The sequence below is a fragment of the Heterodontus francisci genome, chromosome 8 (assembly GCF_036365525.1).
Source record: "Heterodontus francisci isolate sHetFra1 chromosome 8, sHetFra1.hap1, whole genome shotgun sequence".
In the NCBI taxonomy this organism is placed as follows: domain Eukaryota; kingdom Metazoa; phylum Chordata; class Chondrichthyes; order Heterodontiformes; family Heterodontidae; genus Heterodontus; species Heterodontus francisci.
Genome location: NC_090378.1, coordinates 72,701,847 through 72,724,306, shown reverse-complemented (window position 1 = coordinate 72,724,306; position 22,460 = coordinate 72,701,847). Strand labels below are relative to the sequence as shown.

The following is a 22,460-nucleotide window of genomic DNA, read 5'->3' as shown; positions in this document are numbered from 1 at the left end:
CCCATGCAGACACAGGGAGAACTTGCAAACTCAAACTCCGCACAGGCAGTACCCAGAATCAAACCCGGGTCCCTGGAGCTGTGAAGCTGCAGTGCTAACCACTGCGCCGTCCAGTGATCTTTGTATGCAGTATATGATACATTGACAGTGTGTACTGAGATATTTGCTAATCTTTCTAATGCAGCATAATGATACATTGATAGTCTGTACCTGAGATATTTGCTAATCTTTCTAATGCAGCATAATGATACATTGATAGTCTGTACCTGAGATATTTGCTAATCCCTATAATGCAGTATATGATACATTGACAGTGTGTACTGAGATATTTGCTCATTCTTAAATGTGCTGTATTGCGCTCCATCCCCAAGTTCCCAACTCTGGCCGTCGCGTCACGTGAGGCCGTCCCGCTTCTGCGCATGCGATCCGCCTTCTCCTGGTCCCGGATGTTCGGCGACGCCATCTTGTGGAAAGAGCGCGCACCCGGAAGCGGGGATCTTCCCTTTAAATAGAAACTTCAAAATGAATAATATGTAGTGTAACCTGCATCAAAATGGCAATCGCGCAGTGATAGTATGTGCAAGTCTGCTTCACCAGGTGGGGTTTGTTGTCGGCACGCGTGACATGCGCCCAGTTTATGGGTTATTTTTGTTGAGGAGGGTGTTTGCTGTGGTCCAGCGACTTTCCTCCTGTATTGCTGCATGATTGGCAAGTGACGCGAAGAATGAAACTACATCTATTTACTCTAAGAAAGGGATTACAGATCATCATAATCTTTCATTAGTTAAAATAGCAACTAGCGTGTGAAATAATCTGATTCAACCTGTTTATTGTTTTACTGGAGAAAATACAAACATCACCGGGGATCATTTTGGATTCCTGTAAATGGCTTTCTGGGTGGAAAACTGCCTCGAAGGTAAACTGGACACCAAAAAGTTAAACTCTTATTTTCTATCTGCAGCCTTGGTGTCAATTTAGAGCCCTGTCATCGATGAAATAACACATGTCTTGATCGTTTTAAATGACTAATGCAGAGATGAAATGTGTGACCGATGCTGCATTCTGTGTTATACCCAGCTTTGATTGAGGTGCTTTGTCATATCCAAAACTGTATGGGGCCAGGGTAAGGAGAGTGATACGATCACACTTGAAGGTCTGATGTTGTCGTTGATAATGTCTTCATTACCTATGAAAGCATATGTATTGCAAGACACTGAAATAAATGGAAAATTGCAAATTCCTAAAATGTAAAGCAGAAGCCAAACAACCCACTCAAACTTCTCTATCCTGTCCAAAGCAGAAAGGTGCCACCTTAACCCCAGCTGCCTCTTTGTTGTGCCTCACTAAAAGAGAGCTGAGAATTCTGCTAAAGTCTGGTTACTTGGCATGAAATGGCAATTGTGGTGTCACTCAGGTCAATTTGTTAACATTACATTTCAGTTCCTTTCACATTTGATTTTGAAGTGGTGTTATCTTCAAGGTACGATTGAGTAGAACAGAAAATGTATTGGGTGTGGAACCAGGAGGGTGATGTACTCTTACAAATATAGTTCGTGGCTAAAGTGTCCTATTAATTTTGAAGGTGAAGATTTCCATGCTGTGTCCTACTGGGCCATACATTCAACAGCAACTTATATTTCTATGTACTTTTAACATAGTGATTGTCAGTTATTGAGGGGATACAGTAATGACTTGACTGGGTAAACTATAAATCAATCGATTACTGAAAAAACATTTGTCTTGTGCTTCATATCAAGCTTCATTTGTGCCTTTTTCATTGAAGGTTTATTCAACAGCATAGGTATCTCACTGGAGACTATATCAGTACTTACGGCTACTTCAGCTATTTTACATGGAATTACCATTCTCAAGTGACCTCAAGATGCTGTCATCGCCAAACCTACAGCCAGTAGTATTTTTGTAATCCTTAACCTTGCATCGATCATCACTAAGTAGTAAATCAGGATAACCATTTTAACCAGTCTACCCTACATACTGTTGAAGTACATGCACTATTAAATACCAAACAATTAAAAGGAAATCACAAGTAAAATATTCACCACAGGAGTAAAACACCTTGTTACTTATACAATCTGTTAAGATTCATCATTATCTTCATCCTCTTCCTTATGTGTCATTTCAAAGACCCTACCTCTTCACTCTGGGCAGTTTACCTCATAATAATATTTAGAGTCACATCTAAAGCATCTATTAGCTTTTCTTTGGGCATTCTTGGGATTCTTTCACCCATTATTACTGTTCCAAATTCATCTTCCATCAATATAACCAGATTTGCTAGACATGTTTCCATCATCGTTCTGCCTGCTTTTAATTCTTCTGTTGCATTGACCCCTGCATCCGGTGTCTGGACTATATAGAAACCTGCTAACCATAGAGTCTTCCATTCTTTGTGTCACAGCGGAATGCCTCATTTGTTCCACGAAGGCTGAAGGGAATGATTGTTTCCTTAGGAATTTCTATGAAGCAGACATTTGATTCAACAGAGGCTGCTCCTCCGAGAACATCAGTTAGAACCAGTTGTCTGTGCATTTGACACATTAGCACAATCTAGTAATTTATACGCTAGTACCAATCCAGGGATCCCTAAATTGAACTTTGTAAACCTTTTGTACTATTTGTTAAAGTCCATAATATATTCATCCATGGACAGACCATTTATTTTCCAAAATCTATCAATTTCTAACCAGGCCTTATACGAATTTAACAGGTTATCTTTTGGTAGATTTCATCCAGGAATTCTGTTAGAAATTCTAAACCTTCATTACTGACTCACATCCATCTCAGAAAATACCTTACCTCTGATTTTACTTTGTACAGGAAGCAACAACACAAAAGCCATACTTTGCTTTCTCTTTGGTGAAATAGTAACCTGTGTCCACATATTAACCTCATTCTTCCACTGGTCATATGGTTCAGACTCCACAAACATCAGAGAGTAATTGTACCTCAATTTTTTTAAACTTTCTTTCTACAATTTTCCACAATGGCCACTAGGAATTTTGTTTTACATACAAAAAAATTTGTCGTTTAGCAACATAGAAAATAGGAGCAGGAGTAGGCCATTCGAGCCTGCTCTGCCATTCATTATGATCATGGCTGATCATCCAACTCGGTAGCCTGTTCCGCTTTCGTCCCGTACCCTTTGATCGCTTTAGACCCAAGAGCTATATCTAACTCCTTTTTGAAAACATTCAATGTTTTGGCCTCAACTGCTTTCTGTGATAGCGAATTCCACAGGCTCACCACTCTCTGGGTGAAGACATTTCTCCTCATCTCAGTCCTGAAAGGTTTATCCCGTATCCTTAGACTATGACCCCTGGTTCTGGACTCCCCCACCATCGGGAACATCCTTCCTGCATCTACCCTGTCAAGTCCTGTTAGAATTTTACAGGTTTCTATGAGATCCCCCCTCACTCTTCTGAACTCCAGCGAATATAATCCTAACCGACTCAATCTCTCCTCATATGTCAGTCCCGCCATCCCAGGAATCAGTCTGGTAAACCTTCGCTGCACTTCCTCTATAGCAAGAACATCCTTCCTCAGATAAGGAGACCAAAACTGCACACAATGTTCTAGATGTGGCCTCACCAAGGCCCTGTATAATTGCAGCAAGACATCCCTGCTTCTGTACTCAAATCCTCTCGCTATGAAGACCAGCATACCATTTGCCTTTTTTACCGCCTGTTGCACCTGCATGCTTACCTTCAGCGACTGGTTACGTGAACACCCAGGTCTCGCTGCATCTTCCTCTCTTTCAGTTTATAGCCATTCAGATAATAATTTGCCTTCCTGTTTTTGCTACCAAAGTGGATAACCTCACATTTATCCACATTATGCTGCATCTGCCATGCATTAGCCCACTCACTCAACATGTCCAAATCACCCTGAAGCCACTCTGCATCCTCCTCACAACTCACCCTCCCACCCAGTTTTGTGTCATCTGTAAATTTGGAGATATTACATTTAGTTCCCTCATCTAAATCACTAATGTATATTGTGAATAGCTGGGGTCCTAGCACCTATTCCTGTGGTACCCCACTAGTCACTGCCTGCCATTTGAAAAAAGACCCATTAATCCCTATGCATTGTTTCCTGTCTGCCAACCAATTTTCTATTCATCACAATACACTACCCCTAATCCCAAGCGCTTTAATTTTACATGCTAATCTCTTAAGTGGGACTTTGTCGAAAGCCTTCTGAAAGACCAAATAACCCACATCCACTGGCTCCCCCTCATGAGCTCTACTAGTTACATCCTCGAAGAATTCTAGTAGATTTGCCAAGCATGATTTCCCTTTCGTAAATCCATGCTGACTCTGTCCAATTCTACCACTGTTCTCCAAATGCTCTGCTATAAAATCTTTTATAATGGACTCTAGAATTTTCCCCACTACCGACATCAGGCTGACTGGTATATAATTTCCTGCTTTCTCTCTACCTCCCTTTTTAAATAGTGGGATTACATTAGCTACCCTCCAATCTGTAGAAACTGTTCCAGAGTCTATAGAATCTTGGAAGATGACCATCAATGCATCCACTATTTCTAGGGCCACTTCCTTAAGTACTCTGGGATGCATACCATCAGGCCCTGGGGATTTATCGGCTTTCAATCCCATCAATTTCCCCAACACTATTTCTCTACTAATACTGATTTCTTTCAGTTCCTCTCTCTCACTCAGCCCTGTGTTCCCCAACATTTCTGGTATGATATTTGTGTCCTCCTTTGTGAAGACAGAACCAAAGTATGCATTTAGTTGGTTAACCATTTCTTTATACCCCATAATAAATTTCCCTGTTTCTGACTGTAAGGGACCTACATTTGTCTTCACCAATCTTTTTCTCTTCACATACCTATAGAAACTTTTACAGTCAGTTTTTATGTTCCCCGCAAGCTTACTCTCGTACTCTGTTTTCCCCTTCTTAATCAATCCCTTGGTTCTCCTTTGCTGAATTCTAAACTGCTCCCAATCCTCAGGTCTGTTGTTTTTCCTGGCAAATTTATATGCCTCTTCCTTGGATCTAATGCTATCTCTAATTTCCCTTTTAAGCCATGGTTTGGCTACCTTTCCCATTTTATTTTTGCGCCAGACAGGGATAAACAATTGTTGCCATTCATCCATGGGCTCTTTAAATGTTTGCCATTGCCTATCCACCATCATCCCTTGAAGTAACGTTTCCCAATCCATCATGGCCAACTCGCGCCTCATACCTTCATAGTTTCCTTTACTAAGATTCGGGACCCTTCTCTCAGAATCAACTACGTCACTCTCCATCTTGATGAAGAATTCTATCATATTATGGTTGTTCGTCCCCTAGGGGTCTCGCACCACTAGATTGTCAATTATTTCTCTCTCATTACACAATACCCAGTCTAGGATGGCCTGTTCTCTAGTTGGTTCCTCAACGTATTGGTCCAGAAAACCATCCCGTATACACTCCAAGAATTCCTCCTCTACGGTATTGTGACTAATATGATTTGCCCAATCTATATGCAAATTAAAGTCACCCATAATTACAGATGTTCCTTTATCACATGCATCTCTGATTTCCTGTTTAATGCCATTCCCAACATCACCACTACAGTTTGGGGGTCTATATACAACCCCCACTAATGTTTTTTGCCCCTTAGTGTTTCTCAGCTCTACCCATACAGATTCCACATCGTCAGAGCTAATATCTTTCCTCACTATTGTGTTAATTTCCTTTTTAACCAGCAATGCAACTCTACCGCCTTTTGCTTTTTGTCTATCCTTCCTAAATACTGAATATCCCTGGATATTCATTTCCTATCCCTGGTCACCTTGCAGCCATGTCTCTTTAATCCGGACTGTATCATACCTGTTTAATTCATCCACTTTATTGCGAATGCACCGCATGTTAAGGCACAAAGCCTTAAGGCTTGTCTTTTTAACATTACTTGTCTTCGTCCCAATATTTTTCACTGTGTCCCTGTTTGATTCTGGCCCTAGATTTCGCTGCCTATCACTTTTCTTATTCCTCTTACTGTCTTTTGTTCTTTGATTCCCCCCTCCTCTGACTCTTTGCAAAGGTTCCCATCCCCCTGCCATTTTAGTTTAAACCCTCCCCAACCACTCTAGCAAATACTCCCCCTAGGACATCAGTCCCGGTTCTGCCCAGTTGTAACTCGTCCAGTTTGTACTGGTCTGACCTCCCACATAACCGGTCCCAATGCCCCTGGAATCTAAAACCCTCCCTCTCACACCATCTCTTCAGCCATGTATTCATCCGATATATCCTGCTATTTCTACTCTGACTAGCACGTGGCACTGGTAGTAATCCTGAGATCACTACCTTTGAGGTCCTACTTTTCAACTTATTTCCTCGCTCCCTATATTCTGCTTTTAGGACCTCATCCTTTTTTTTTACCTATGCCGTTTGTACCAATGTGTCCCACGACCACTGGCTGTTCACCCTCCCCCTTCAGAATGTCCTGTAACCGCTCTGAGACATCCTTGACTCTAGCACCAGGGAGGCAACATACCATCCTGGAGTCTCTTTTGCGGCCACAGAAACGCCTATCTATTCCCCTTACAATTGAATCTCCCATAACTATTGCATTCCCACACTTTTTACTCCTCCCCTGTGCGGCAGAGCCAACCGTGGTGCAATGAATTGGGCTGTTGCTGCTTTCCCCTGAGAGGCCATTCCCCCAACAGTATCCAAAGCAGTATATCTGTTTTGCAGGGGAATAGCCACAGGAGATTCCTGCACTGCCTGCCTAGTCCTCTATTTAATTAATAAATGGTGCCTTGGTTTAATGTCAGCATTAGAGACAGCATTTACAGCAGTGCAGCTCTTCCTCAGTACTGCATTCAAGTGCTATTCTAGAGTATGTATTCAAAACTCTTTAGTGGATCTTGAACTCGTGACCTTCGAAGACGAGTGTACTACCACTAAGTCAAGACTAACACTATCAGAAGAGGTTGGGGGGGGATGAGGAAAATTGGGCAAAGGAATATAAAAAGATTATTCCATAATTTCTTTTACTCGCATTCATCTAAATATTGATCTGAGTAAAACATTGAAGAATAGACACCAGGACTAACTCTTAAGAGTAGATGTGACTCCAATTATAGAGCAAGACAGAACCCGAGATATAAGTATGGTGTTCTCCTTCAACCTTGTGCTGCAATTTTATCTACATGAACTAAATATAGCTGCACTCCTACTCTTAACTCTTTCATTACACCTCATTACTCAACCAACTGCTGAAATAATTTTTATAATTAACACTCCTCCCTACAAATCCAATGTGTGACCCTCACTGGTATGGCTTTATTTAGTAACTTTTCTGTTTAGGGCTAATTGCAGAATGAAATGATCATTTACACTGTGGCTGAGTTTTCTTTTCTCAGTGTTATCAGGGTGCTGGCATTGCTGATGAACTAGCTCGTTTAGTGGTAGCACTTCTGTATATCACTTGTAAGTAAATGCAGTCATCAATATTTGCACTTCTCACCTCGATTAGCCAAATAAAATGGCCTTTGGAGCCATTTTTCAGACAATTAGAGGCCCTAGGGATGGACAATAAATGCCCAACTTACCAGCGATGCCTAAATCTTGGGAATAAATAAAAAAACATATTTCAGAGTGTTGATTCCACTAACAAAAATGTCAAAATGACAGAGTAAAACAGATGGATTTTTAAAATTACAGTTTTAAATATTAGAGAATAATTAATATGCTAGAAATAAAGTAAATGTTAAAATAAAATAATAGGGAATGAGGAAAGAAAAATCTGAACAAAGCAAAGTGTTCAATATAGTTTTTCTCTATCTAAAATTGGGTTTTTGAAATGTCCACTTAATTGTGTACAGTTAATATTACAGTAATCCACTTCTGATATTTGGGTAGCTTTATTTGTGTAATACCCTCCATGATATCTGTGCTCATTTACATCTGGCCTCTGGAGCATTCCGAATTTTTTACTGCTCCACTGTTGGTGGCAGTGCCTTTAGCAGCCTAGGGCTGAAGCTTTGGAATTCCCTCCCAACACCTCTCTGCTGCTCTACCTCGCTTTCCTCCTTTAAGACGCTCCTTAAAACCTGCCACTTTGACCAAGTTTTTGGTCATCTGGCCTAATCACTCCTTATGTGGCTCGGTGTCATATTTTGTTTCATAATGCTCCTGTGAAGCATTTTGGGATATTTTATTACATTAAAGGTGCTATATAAATAGGCTGTGTTTGCTGACAACACAACCACTAGGTGGTGCAGTACTGGCACATGCGCAAATGCAGACTTATCGACTGAAACCTCACTGTGAAGCCTCAGGCAGCTGCCAGTAATAAAGATGCTGCTCACTTTGACACAAAAAAATTAAACGCAAACACCTCCATGGCCTCGATCGCCGCCTCCATCCCAATCTAACAGTACCCTGCTCCTTCCTGCCATCGCCGTTTTTCTTTGCTGCTCCCCGCCTCGCTGCTACCCCCCCCCCCCCCCCCCAACCAAGCGTGGCGACTAAGGTGGGGATGGTGGGAGGGTGCAGGATACTCTTGGGGAATGAAGGCGGTGATCGTGGCCATTAAGTCTGACGCCATTGTGTGTTGATGTCAGTGCGTACTCGCGCGCATTCATACTGGCAAGCTGGCAAATGTTCGGATGTACTGATAACATTCGCGATCGCTCTGTGCATGTTCTGCAATGTCAGGAGACACTCCGATATAATTATAAGTTGTGTATAGTTTTTGTCACAGAGGTATGGTGTTTGAATTGAAAATACGTGAAGCAAAATGGCTTGTCCTTGGAGTTGTTCCATTTTGGGTATGGGGAGAGGGGATGGGTGTGGGGGGCTGGCGAGTTGTGGGTTGGCTTGCTGGTCTTAGCTCAGTTTCACGTTGGACAGTGTAATTACTCGTTGAGCCATTAGAGCAATGTCTTATTTTGAATTGCAGGAAAACCTTTAAAAATTTAAATATTATGAAACTAATACTTCACTGTTTCATCTCTCAGTGAGTTCTCTGCCTTATGTTTGAAGTCTGCTCCATTCTGGAATAGAGCAAAGTGTTCCTGCATCAAAGCAAAGGAAGCTGGGATGGCAACATCTGCTAAAGGCTGAAAATGGAAGATAGCGAACCTGATGAAGTGGATAAACTGAAGGCGAAGTTTATGTCAGCATGGCACAATGTGAAGTACAGTAGGTGCTGTTTGTACATGTTTAGAGTGAAGAGACTAAGGGTACACATCGGGTTAACAAAAGGCTGTTGAATTTCAAAACAAGTGTCCATGTTTACAAACTACAAACCACCTCCAACAAGGACTCAGACGAACCATACACACATGACAGCACCACGTTTGATCCCTGGTGGGGGCTGAGTTTGGTGTTCTGAGCTGGGCAGCAGTTGGGTAGTATAGTTAGATTAAGCACTCCTTGGCTGGGGAAAAGAAACATTGGCCGTGGTTCTTCCTGATCTTGCTTCAGCGACTGCTGTTGGAAATTATGTGTGTTGATGTCAAGTGAGTATAGAATTGGGCTTGCGTGTGATGTCCCTATGATTGAATAAGCACTCACAGTCTGGTCTCCCAGGTGAAGAATAACTTGGAAGCGGAACTGCAGGGTGATTGGCACTAGTGGAACTGGATCCCAGCATAACTTAGCATCTTCAAGAGGGGAGAGGAAAAATAAAGGTTGTAGTATTTGAGACTGTGTGGGTGAGTGAAAAGGTAGTACTCTGGCATCTGGGTCAAAGCTTATAGGCTTAAGCCCGCTTCAGGACTTGGGCACAACTAGCCTGATATTTCAGTTCTGTACTGATAGAGTGAGATATTGTTGGGGGTGCTCTCTTTCAGATGGAATATTAAATGGAAGCCTTGATTGCCTGTTTGAGTGGATATAAAAGATCCCATGGGACAACTCAAAAAAGAGCAAAAGAGTTCGCCCAGGGTTCTGGCTAACATTCTTCACCCAATATATACCACGAAAGCTGATCATTTGTTTCATTGCTGTTCATGAAATCTTGCTGTACTTAAAGTGGCTGTCATATTTGTGTACAAAGCAACAGTGTATACACTTCAAAAGTGATTAATTGGCTGTGACCATCTTTGGCACATCCGAAGAATATGAAAAGTGCTGAAAAAATGGAGCAAGGGATAAACCTGCTAACTACAGGCCAGTCATCCTAATTGCGGTGGTGGTTCGGAAACTTTTAGAGACATTAATTTGGAACAAAATCAGTTGGCACTTGGAAAAGATATGGGTTAATAAATGAAAGTCAGCACAGATTTGTGAAAGGCAAATTGTGGGTGGAATTGTATGATTGCTGTTGCATTCCCGATGGCGGGACTGGAAGTTGTCGTAACTTCCGCTACAATTCCTGTTCCGTATGTAAATGAGCAGTTTGGCGACGGGCACAGGGGACATGTGGGGTCATGCGTTGGGGGCGGCGTTTCATGGGGGGAACCCGCTATCACTGCCCCAAGCACCATGATTGTCACAGATATAAAACATTCAGTGCTTGCAGTCTCAAGGATCAGCAGCCTTCCTTTCATGTAAGTACCTTCAGACTGACTTAAATTGAAGCTTTTACTTAAATCGAAATGCTTTTGCCTCCCTTATTTTGTGAAAGTCACCTCCAACTTTGAATCATTTATTTATGATCTAAAAATGTGGTATCAGTTTGATGAGGCTACAACACAGGACTACTTGCATGCCAAACAGCGAAAGCAGCATGTGATAGACAGGGCTAAGCGATCCCACAACCAACGGATCAGATCTAAGCTTTGCAGTCCTGCCACATCCAGTCATGAATGGTGGTGAACAATTAAACAACTAACAGGAAGAGGAGGCTCCACAAATATCCCCATCCTCAATGATGTGAGAGCCCAGCAGGACAGTGCAAAAGACAAGGTTGAAGCATTTGCATCCATCTTCAGCCAGAAGTGCCGAGTGGATGATCCATCTCGGCCTCCTCCTGAGGTCCCCAGCATCACATGCCAGTCTTCAGCCAATCCGATTCACTCCACCGAGAAGCGGATGATGGCACTGGATACTGCAAAGGCTACGGGCCCCAACAACATTCCAGCAATAGTTGTGCTCCAGAACTAGCCACGTCCCTAGCCAAGCTGTTCCAGTACAGCTACAACACTGGCATCTACCTTGCAATGTGGAAAATTGCCCAAGTATGTCCTGTGCACAAAAAGCAAGGCAATTCAAACCCGGCCAATTACCGCTCCATCAGTCTACTGTCGATCATCAGCAAACTGATGCAAGGGGTCGTCGACAGTGCTATCAAGCGACACTTGCTCAGCAATAACCTGCTCACTGACGCTCAGTTTGAGGACCACCAGGACCACTCAGCTCCTGACCTCATTACAGCCTTTGTCCAAACAAGGACAAAAGAGCTGAACTCCAAAGGAGAGGTGAGAGTGACTGCCCTTGACACCAAGGCAGCATTTGGCTGAGTATGGAATCAAGGAGCCCTAGCAAAACTGGAGTTAATGGGAATCAGGGGGAAAACTCTCCGCTGGTTGGGCTCATATCTAGCACAAAGGAAGATGGTGGTGGTGGTTGTTGGAGGTCAATCATCTCAGTCCCAGGACATCAGTGAAGGAGTTCCTCAGGGTAGTGTCCTAGGCCCAACCATCTTCAGCTGCTTCATCAATGACCTTCCCTCCGTCATAAGGTCAGAAGTGGGGATGTTCTCCGATGATTGCACCCTTCACGATTCTTCAGATAATGAAGCAGTCCGTGTCCAGATGCAGCAAGACCTGGCTAACATCCAGGCTTGTGCTGATAAGTAGCAAGTAATATTCACGCCACACAAGTGCCAGGCAATGACCATCTCCAACAAGAGCGAATCTAACTATCTCCCTCTAATGATCAATGGCATTACCATTGCTGAATGCCGCATTATCAACATCCTGGGGGTTACCAGTGACCAAAAACTGAACTGGACCAGCCACGTAAATACTGTGGCTACAAGAGCAGGTCAGAGGCTGGGGATTCTGTGGTGAGTAACTCACCTCTCCAAAGCCTGTCCACCATCTGCAAGGTACAAGTCAGGATTGTGATGCAATACTCTCCACGTGCCTGGATGGGTGCAGCTCCAACAACACGCAGGAAGCTCGACACCATCTAGGACAAAGCAGCCCACTTGATTAGCACCCCATTCACCACCGTCAACATTCACTCCTTCGCCACCGACGCACAGTGGCAGCAGTGTGTACCATCTACAAGATGCACTGCAGCAACTCCCCAAAGCTCCTTCAACAGCACCTTTCAAACCCACGACCTCTACCATCTCGAATGACAGGGGCAGCAGATGCATGGAAACACCACCACCTGCAAGTTCCCCTCCAAGCCACATACCATCCTGTCTTGGAACTATATTGCCATTCCTTCACTGTTGCTGGGTCACAATCCTGGAACTCCTATCCTAACAGTGTTATGGTTCAACAAGGAAGCTCATCACCACCTTCTCTAGGGCAATTAGGGATGGGCAATAAATGCTGGCCTAGCCAGCGACGCCCACATCCCATGAGCAAATATAATTTTTTTTTTAACCTGCATCCAAAGTGAGTCACGTCAGCCAGCAAGCAGCGTACTGCCCCACGGTTCAGTGAAGCTTCCCTGCAGATTCTCCTGCAGGCCGTAAGGGAAAGACAGCAGGTCCTCTTCCCTATAGATGGATTGCAAAGACCCTCCTACCTCACGAGGGTGGCTTGGGTGGAGGTAGCAGAGGAGTTCTTGAATCGTGGGGTTTAAAACATTTTTTTTATTCATTCACAGGATGTGGGCGTCGCTGGCCGGGCCAGCATTTATTGCCCATCCCTAATTGCCCTTGAGAAGGTGGTGGTGAGCTGCCTTCTTGAACCGCTGCAGTCCATGTGGGGTAGGTACACCCACAGTGCTGTTAGGAAGGGAGTTCCAGGATTTTGACCCAGCGACAGTTAAGGAACGGCGATATAGTTCCAAGTCAGGATGGTGTGTGACTTGGAGGGGAACTTGCAGGTGGTGGTGTTCCCATGTATTTGCTGCCCTTGTCCTTCTAGTTGGTAGAGGTCGCGGGTTTGGAAGCTGCTGTCGAAGGAGCCTTGGTGCATTGCTGCAGTGCATCTTGTAGATGGTACACACTGCTGCCACTGTGCATCGGTGGTGGAGGGAGTGAATATTTGTAGATGGGATGCCAATCAAGCGGGCTGCTTTGTCCTGGATGGTGTCTAGCTTCTTGAGTGTTGTTGGAGCTGCACCCATCCAGGCAAGTGAAGAGTATTCCATCACACTCCTGACATGTGCCTTGTAGATTGTGGACAGGCTTTGGGGAGTCAGGAAGTGAGTTACTCGCCTCAGGATTCCTAGCCTCTGACCTGCTCTTGTAGCCACGGTATTTATATGGCTACTCCAGTTCAGTTTTCGGTCAATGGTAGCCCATACGATGTTGATAGTGGGGGATTCAGCGATGGTAATGCCGTTGAATGTCAAGGGGAGATGGTTAGATTCTCTTTTGTTGGAGATGGTCATTGCCTGGCACTTGTGTGGCGCGAATGTTACTTGCCACTTATCAGCCCAAGCCTGGATATTGTCCAGGTCTTGCTGCATTTCTACACGGACTGCTTGAGTATCTGAGGAGTTCCGAATGGTGCTGAACATTGTGCAATCATCAGCGAACATCCCCACTTCTGACCTTATGATTGAAGGAAGGTCATTGATGAAGCAGCTGAAGATGGTTGGGCCTAGGACACTACCCTGAGGTACTCCTGCAGTGATGTCCTGGAGCTCAGATGATTGACCTTCAACAACCACAACCATCTTCCTTTGCGCTAGGTGTGACTCCAGCCAGCGGAGGGTTTTCCCCCTGATTCCCATTGACAGTTTTGCTAGGGCTCCTTGATGCCATACTCGGTCAAATGCTACCTTGATGTCAAGGGCAGTCACTCTCACCTCACCTCTTGAGTTCAGCTCTTTTGTCCTTGTTTGAACCAAGGCTGTAATGAGATCAGGAACTGAGTGGCTGGGTCACTCGTAGAACATGGGTGCAGTGCCGCAAGCGCATCAATGACTTGCTCAGATCGGCGAGGGTAAGTTGGTAGGCAAAGCAGATCCATTGTTTTCCTTCCTTGATCCTTGTCTTTAAGGCAGAGGGTGCACAAGGAATGCAATGAAATGCATGAGCAGCCTTTGTGCCTTTCACTAAATGATTTTGCACCCAATATGAAGATTGGCATTGTTTATGTGCTTGGATGTGTCGTGCGAAAGCCACTGCAGAATGAGTGATGTTGATGCATGTATGCAATGGTTGTGGTGCATCATGTGCCATGCCATTAAATCTGCACTATCTGTGGCAGGATAAACAAAACCACAACCAGCGTGAGCATGCTAGAATGGGAGGAGGGGTCCCTGACACAAGGCTGCTGACACTGGCTAAGGAGGAGGCGTCTGAGGTTGCGAGAGAGGAGGGAAGCAGGGTGAACGGAGATGGCGAGACAGGAGCCACAAGGCGTAAGGATGAAGTGTCATCTCCACTCTTGCAGCTATATGTGGAAACTAAAGGAAATTGTGTGAACTCATGTAAAGCACATGCTTAAACTACGTCTGTTTTTGTCTCCACTGCAGATGCCCGCACCCGAGTAGCAGGATACTGTGCGGTTCAAGAATGCACCTCTGGGGAGGAAGAAGAAGCTACTGCCCCAGAGGATGCATCGTCACCTGCCTCTCTTTCCACCTCCGCCAGCACAGATTCTTCCACACGGTCCACGGGGGGTTTCAGATTAGAATCTGGGACACAAGCTGGTAGTCACAACACAGATATGTCCCAACAGCTGAGGGGGCATATGCCAGCTGGGTCCCCTGACAATTGGAGGACTGCTGGGGACCAGGTCCCTGCTCAGACCCACGCTCATGATGATCCTCTGTTTGTTGCTATAGGAAGTCTGCTGGATATGCAGCAAAGCCATGTGGAAAATATGTCGGAGATGCCTGAGGTCATGCATGGCATTGTGCGTGCCTTGGAGGAGTCTACGCAAGCCATGACGCCTGCCATGTCCCAGGCATTTGAGCGTATGACTTCTTCACTTGAGAGTTTGGCAAGCTCCGTGGCAAGTCTGGTTGAGCACTCGAGCCATATGTGATCTGACCTGCACTCCATCGCTGTTGCTGTTGGCTCCAGGCAGCAGAGTCTATGCAAGAGGGGCTCCAGGTGTTCTTTCCCCTTAGGGAGATAGGCAGATGCCATCGTGCACACAGATGGAGGAGGAGCACATGCCAGCTGCCCTGGGGCCTTCCTGTCAGGACACCCCTCGGGTAAGCAGTGTCTCATCCTCCCTCCCTGACAGTGACCCCCTTACCTCCAGCAGGCGAGCACACGGGACATACTCTAGCACTAGTGCTGCAGACCCCCAGTAGGATGGAGCCATCAAGGTCACATTCGTCCAGAGGATGCCCGCCAAGGTCATCCTGTGCAAATGGACAGTGCACTGAGCAGACTGTCTCCATGTCATCTGCCAATGTTGGGGTAGCACCGAGATGTAGTTGGAGAAAAAGGAAATTGAAACAGTTTTGAACACGAAGGTGGCACAGGTGATGTACATATTGTCAGAGTGGAAATGTTTTATTCATACATTTTCATTTCATTTAAAATTTGATCTACTCTCATTAATGATTTGCTTTGTTACAGATGGATACAAAGATGTTTTTTGGAGGCCTATGGCAGGAATGCTATGATATTTGCAAAGCATCTCAGAAAATATCCAGTATCCATTTCTCATTGGAATTTGAGCCTTCAGGCTTCAATGATGGCTGTTTTCCCATTGATGATTAACTTTTTCCAATACTGTTATGCCTTCCCTTTGTTTTCTGTGGTCATCACATCACTGCAAACAGCATTAAGTTCATCACATTCATCATAGCCCATAGATGATTTCAAATGCCAATTACATGAAAGTGCAGCAACACTTCATTAAGATTGCAGCGATGAATACGATCTCATGCAAAAGTGAATTTCTGTGGGGAATTGTTATGTTTCTCCTCCCAACGTTATTTGATGATGTGACTTATTGGTAGCTGTAACGTACACAAATGAGGTTCTCCCTGATGTCCCATGCATGTCTCTCCATGGCCCTCATATCGCTGATGGCATCGTTGTCATTGTTGTCCTCCTCCTCACCCTCTTCATAGTCTTCCTCATCTGAGGAGGACTGCTGTTCCACCTGTTCCTCCACCTGCAGAATGTTGCCACATCTAATTGTAAGGCACAGCAGACAACGATTATTTGTGACACCCTCTGTGGCGTGTACTGAAGAACCCCTCCAGACTGGTCAAGGCAACAGAATCGCATTTTCAGCGTGCCAGTGGTGTGTTCAATGATTGCTCTGGTGGATGTGTGAACGACATTATACCTCTCTTTAGCAGCGATGGAGAAGAAGCATGTACAAAGGACATAGGCCTTGTCACCCAGGATCCATCCGTCCGCTTCGGATGGTCCCTTGAAAACTGCTGGCAGCTGGGAGTTCCTCAAAATGTAGGAGTCATGACAGCTCCCTGGGAAATGTGTGCAAGCATGCATGATTCCTCTCCTGTGGTCACAAACCAGTTGCACGTTTAAAGAGTGGAACCCTTTACGATTAACAAATACAGCAGATTGGTCCTAGGGACCTCCAATGGCCACATGAGTACAGTTGATCACCCCTTGCACTCTGGGGAAACCAGCGATGGCGCCGAAGGCTGCAGACCTTGCTGCCTGGCTGTCCTCGTCTACAGGTGAGTAGATGAAATAATTGGCACGTTGAGAAAGAGCATTGGTCATCTCTTTGATGCACTTGTGGTTTGCAGACTGCGAGGTGCCACATATGTCGCCTGTGGAATCCTGGAAGGAGCCGCAAGCAAAATAAATGAGTACAGCAGTCACCTTGAGGGCAACTGGCATGGGATTCCCACCAAAGCTGAGCAGCTGCAGGTTGTGCGGCAGGATCCTACAAATTTCTGTGACCATTTCATGTGACATCCTTCGGCGTCTCTGGCATTGCCTCTCTGACATTTGTAGGTAATTTGTCCTTGTCCTGAAGATGGCTGTCTTAAATAAGGCCGTTCCTGGTTATCATTCGGAGCACCCTCACCTTCTTCTTCTGCCTGTTGCTGGCGCTCAGGCATCATGAGTTGAGGGAAAAGAGCCCTCCTGAGTCTCCCCTTTTGCTCTTCTTCCCATGGTACTAGACAAATTGAGTTTGAGACCCATGTCGCTGTGGCTTTTCTGACCAATAAATAAGCAGAGTGTGGCAATTCAGCCCTGTATTGGTTGGTGAGCTGAAACATCGAGGCAATGAGCAGCTCGCTTATATCTGCCTTCAAATTACAGCCAGGTAGAAGACACAACCACTGTTGTTTGCCACCTCCTACTTTCCTCTCCTTGAGTGCCCAGGTGGATTCCATTATCTTTGGAGAAAATGGTGTGCGTGGAATTCAGGACAAGTCTCCCCAACTTGCAACCTCCTCCTGCAACCTTCCAGCTTGAGCCCATCACTTATGACCTGCCCAATGTTACTGTTACTCTTCCCTCCGTAATCATTGAGCCTTCCCCCCTCACTTTACCGTACATAGTGTAATCATCAATGTACTCATGCCATTCCTCCCCTGTTCCTACTCCCGTTACTATAGACATGCCAACTCTTACCCTTGAATCTCCTTACATCGAATTGACCATTGTTGCTGAGTCTCGTTCCCCTCCATATGAAGTTATCGATTTCCCACCCATTAGTCTTGACCTCCCCCCACCACAAAATCTATTTGCCCCTATTGACTGTGACCGTTTCCTCTGCTAGCCAGTACCCTCAATTTGCCCCACAGCTCCCCAACATTGACAGCACTCATCCCTTCCTTTAAGCCCTTGCTAAACGTCTTCACTCTGTCCTGCTATAATCCACCCACCACCCCCACAGCCAACAACATCAACCATTCAACATGCTGGATGCTCCATGCACCCTCCCCTGCTCCTCCGTGCACCTGGTCAACCCCACCCTTCCTTCCCCGAGTGCCCTGCTCTGCTCCTCCATGTAGCCCCCGCCCATGACTTCGCCGCCATCCCCTGAGAAGATTCACCCTTTCTGGTGCTGATCCTGGAGGCAAACATCCATTCCAATGCTGCCATTAGTTTAGCAGATGAGTTAAAGAGAGAAGAGCACAGACCTGAGATTCAACTGCACAAATCCGACTGCTGCATGCCACGGTGAAACAATCATGAACCGGATGGCATGGGAATATCTCTCGCCATTCACTTAATCTGGCAGGTAGGACTAAATTGTAATAATGCATAGGGTAATAAGTATTCATGTTATTTAAATGAATGCAAAGCTGCAATCTGCCACTGTGCTGGGGAACCCCAGAACATTGCTAACCCGCTGCCGACTTAATTTCTCTAACATTTCCCGCTATAGGAATCTGAAAAAGCACATGCTGCCTAATTATATCACACCGCACGCCACCAAATCTACTGCGACGGAGGGCATAAAATTCCACAGGCTCCATGTTTGACTAACAGTTGATGAACTAGTGAGGAGGATGATGAGGGTAGTCTTCTTTGGCCTCCTTGTCTCGAGAGACAATGGGTAAGCGCCTGGAGGTGCTCAGTGGTGTGTGGAGCAGTGCCTGGAGTGGCTATAAAGGCCAATTCTAGAGTGACAGGCTCTTCCACAGGTACTGCAGAGAAATTTGTTTGTCGAGGCTGTTACACAGTTGGCTCTCCCCTTGCGCTTCTGTCTTTTTTCCTGCCAACTGCTAAGTCTCTTTGACTCGCCACACTTTAGCCCCGCCTTTATGGCTGCCCGCTGGCAACTGACTCCCACGACTTGTGATCAATGTCACAGGACTTCATGTCGCGTTTGCAGACGTCTTTAAAGTGGAGACATGGACGGCCGGTGGGTCTGATACCAGTGGCGAGCTCGCTGTACAATGTGTCTTTGGGGATCCTGCCATCTTCCATGCGGCTCACATGGCCAAGCCATCTCAAGCGCCGCTGACTCAGTAGTGTGTATAAGCTGGGGATGTTGGCCGCCTCGAGGACTTCTGTGTTGGGGATACGATCCTGCCACCTGATGCCAAGTATTCTCCGGAGGCAGGGAAGATGGAATGAATTGAGACGTCGCTCTTGGCTGACATACGTTGTCCAGGCCTCGCTGCCATAGAGCAAGGTACTGAGGACACAGGCTTGATACATTCGGACTTTTGTGTTCCGTGTCAGTGCGCCATTTTCCCACTTCTCTTGGCCAGTCTGGACATAGCAGTGGAAGCCTTTCCCATGCGCTTGTTGATTTCTGCATCTAGAGACAGGTTACTGGTGATAGTTGAGCCCAGGTAGGTGAACTCTCGAATCACTTCCAGAGCGTGGTCGCCAATATTGATGGATGGAGCATTTCTGACGTCCTGTCCCATGATGTTCATTTTCTTGAGGCTGATGGTTAGGCCAAATTCGTTGCAGACAGCCGCAAACCTGTCGATGAGACTCTGCAGGCACTCTTCAGTGTGAGATGTTAAAGCAGCATCGTCAGCAAAGAGGAGTTTCCAGATGAGGACTTTCCGTACTTTGGACTTCGCTCTTAGACGGGCAAGGTTGAACAACCTGCCCCCTGATCTTGTGTGGAGGAAAATTCCTTCTTCTGAAGACTTGAACGCATATGAGAGCAGCAGGGAGAAAAAAATCCCAAAAAGTGTGGGTGCGAGAACACAGCCCTGTTTCACGCCACTCAGGATAGGAAAGGGGTCTGATGAGGTGCCGCTATGTTGAATTGTGCCTTTCATATTGTCGTAGAATGAGGTGATGATACTTAGCAGCTTTGGTGGACAACCAATCTTTTCTAGTAGTCTGAAGAGACCACGTCTGCTGACGAGGTCAAAGGCTTTGGTGAGATCAATGAAAGCAATGTAGAGGGGCATCTGTTGTTCGCGGCATTTCTCCTGTATCTGACGAAGGGAGAACAGCATGTCAATGATCGATCTCTCTGCACGAAAGCCACACTGTGCCTCAGGGTAGACGCGCTCGGCCAGCTTCTGGAGCCTGTTTAAAGCGACTTGAGCAAAGACTTTCCCCACTATGCTGAGCAGGGAGATTCCACGGTAGTTGTTGCAGTCACCGCGGTCACCTTTGTTTTTATAGAGGGTGATGATATTGGCATCGTGCACGTCCTGAGGTACTGCTCCCTCGTCCCAGCACAGGCAAAGCAGTTCATGTGTGCTGAGAGTATAGCAGGCTTGGCACTCTTGATTATTTCAGGGGTAATGCTGTCCTTCCCAGGGGCTTTTCCGCTGGCTAGAGAATCAGTGGCATCACTGAGTTCCGATTTTGTTGGCTGTACGTCCAGCTCATCCATGACTGGTAGAGGCTGGACTGCATTGAGGGTAGTGCAGTTAATGTTTTATATGGACTTTCAAAAGATATTTGATAAAGTATCACTTAATAGACCTGTTAGCAAAATTGAAGTCCATGGGATTCAAGGGGCAGTTGCTGCATTGAAACGAAATTGGCTAAGGGACAGAAAGTAGAGAGTAGTGGTAAATGGTTGTTTTTCAAACTAGAAGGAAGTGTACAGTGGTTTCCACCAGGGGCCGGTGTTGGGACCACTGCTCTTTCTGATATACATTAATGACCTGGACTTGGATATATAGGGCATAATTGCAGACGACACAAAACTCAGAAACGTCGTAAATAGTGAGGAGGGTAGTAAAAGATTTCAGAAGGACATAGACTGGTAAAATGGGAGAAAAAAACATAGCAGATGAAATTTAACGCAGAGAAGTGTGATGCAATCTATTTTGGGAGGAAGAATGAGGAAAGGCAATATAAACTAAATGGTACAATTTTAAAGTAGTGCAGGAATAAAGTTAGACCTGGGGTATATGTACACTAGGGGGTGCAGTAACATAGTAATTATGTTACTGGGCTAATAATCCGGAGGCCTGGACTAATGATCCAGAGATATGGGCCAGAATTTAACGTTGGGCGGGAGGCTCCGCCCACCGGCCGAAAAGTTGGGCTGGGGAGTCAAGCGGGAATTTTTTGCTCCCCAGGCTCTTAATTGGTCTTGGGCGGGACTTCCACCTCCTTAAGGCAGGAGGTCCCAGTCCCAGTGGCGCCATCGGGAGCGGTGGCCATTACTGGGACTGCACCTAGCCATAGCAAGCAAGGTGAAGGACTGCCCTGGAACTTAGGTATGTGTCTGCGGCGAGGCCGCAAAAAATCACCTGGGCCCCGGCGAGGCAAGGGACTCGGTTGTGGGGGTGGGGGGTGGGGAGTGTTGTGTGGTTGGGGCTTTGGGGGCAGCCCTCTGTGTGGGGCAGAGGGTGCCTGATCAAGAAGGCACCCCCCCCCAGTTTGCAAGAAGGCTGCCAGGTTTACCCGGTGATGTTCTTGGGGGGCTTTCCCGTATGCCACCCATGGTAGCAGGAGGAGGCCCTTAAGTGGCAGTTAATTGGCCACTTAAGGGCCTTGATTGGCCTGGGGCAGGAGGGCTGTTTCTCACCACTGCCACCCCATGTAAAATTGCAGCGGGGGCAGGATGGGGGTCAGTGAATGGCCCCCATCCGTCTCCCAGTCAATTTTATGCCTCCTCTCTCACCACCCCCCGCCACCATCCTGCTCATTGAGGGGGGGGGGGCCCAAGATTCCAGCCATGAATTCAGTTCCCGTATAGCAGCTGAGGAATTTAAATTCAATTGATGAATCTAGAATAAAGAGCTGGTATTTGTAATGGTGACCACGGAACTACTGGATTATTGTAAAAACCCATTTGGATTACTAATATTCTTTGCGGAAGGAAATCTGCCATTCTTACCAGTCTGGCCTATGTGACTCCAGAACAACAGCAATGTAGATCACTCTAAACTACCCTCTGAAATGACCTAGCAAGCCACTCAGTTGTATTCAAGAACATGGTTCACCACTATCTTCTCGAGAGCAATTAGGGATGGGCAATAAATGCTGGCCTTATGAGTGATGCCCACATCCCATGAATAAAGAGAAAAAAAACCTTTGAAGGTGGCACAAGAGGTTTAGAAGGCTGTTCTAAAGGGATACTCACCTTTTATAAATAGAGGAAGGGAGTACAAAAGCAAAAAAATCATGCTAAACCTTTATAAAACACTGGTTAGCTCCCAGCTGGAGTATTGTGTCCAATCTGGGCATCAGATTGGATATCAAAGCCTTAAAGAAAATGCAGAGGAAATTTACTAGAATGATACCAGAGATGAAAGACTTCAGTTACACTGCACTCCCTCCAAGGCCAATATGTCCTTCCTAAGGACAACACAGTAGTGTAAAGAAAAAGAACTTGCATTTATATAATAGCATGATACAGCATGAAGGAGGACATCTGTGCCTTTTCCAGCCCTTTGAAAGAGCTATCCAATTAGTCCCACTCCCCTGCCCAGAGCTGCTAACAGTACCCTAGGTGTGGTCTAACTAGGGCTTTGTTTAGCTGAAGCATGACTTTTGCCGC

The 22,460-nt window shown here is 45.7% G+C and overlaps 1 protein-coding gene across 3 annotated transcripts in view; it reads left to right on the top strand.

Moving 5' to 3' along the window:
* The first annotated feature begins 448 nt into the window (after nucleotides 1-448).
* The window catches only part of atg4c (autophagy related 4C, cysteine peptidase), a 60,551-nt gene continuing 38,539 nt past the window's right edge, over nucleotides 449-22,460 (top strand). The window contains exons 1-2 of one of the 3 annotated variants that reach the window (XM_068037330.1): nucleotides 449-597; nucleotides 8,997-9,180. In XM_068037330.1, the coding sequence (XP_067893431.1) occupies nucleotides 9,105-9,180 (76 nt within the window). In that variant the 5' untranslated portion in view covers nucleotides 449-597; nucleotides 8,997-9,104. Of the gene's footprint in view, nucleotides 598-627; nucleotides 917-8,996; nucleotides 9,181-22,460 lie in introns of those variants that run through there. The other 2 variants (XM_068037331.1, XM_068037332.1) reach the window with 2 other exon arrangements.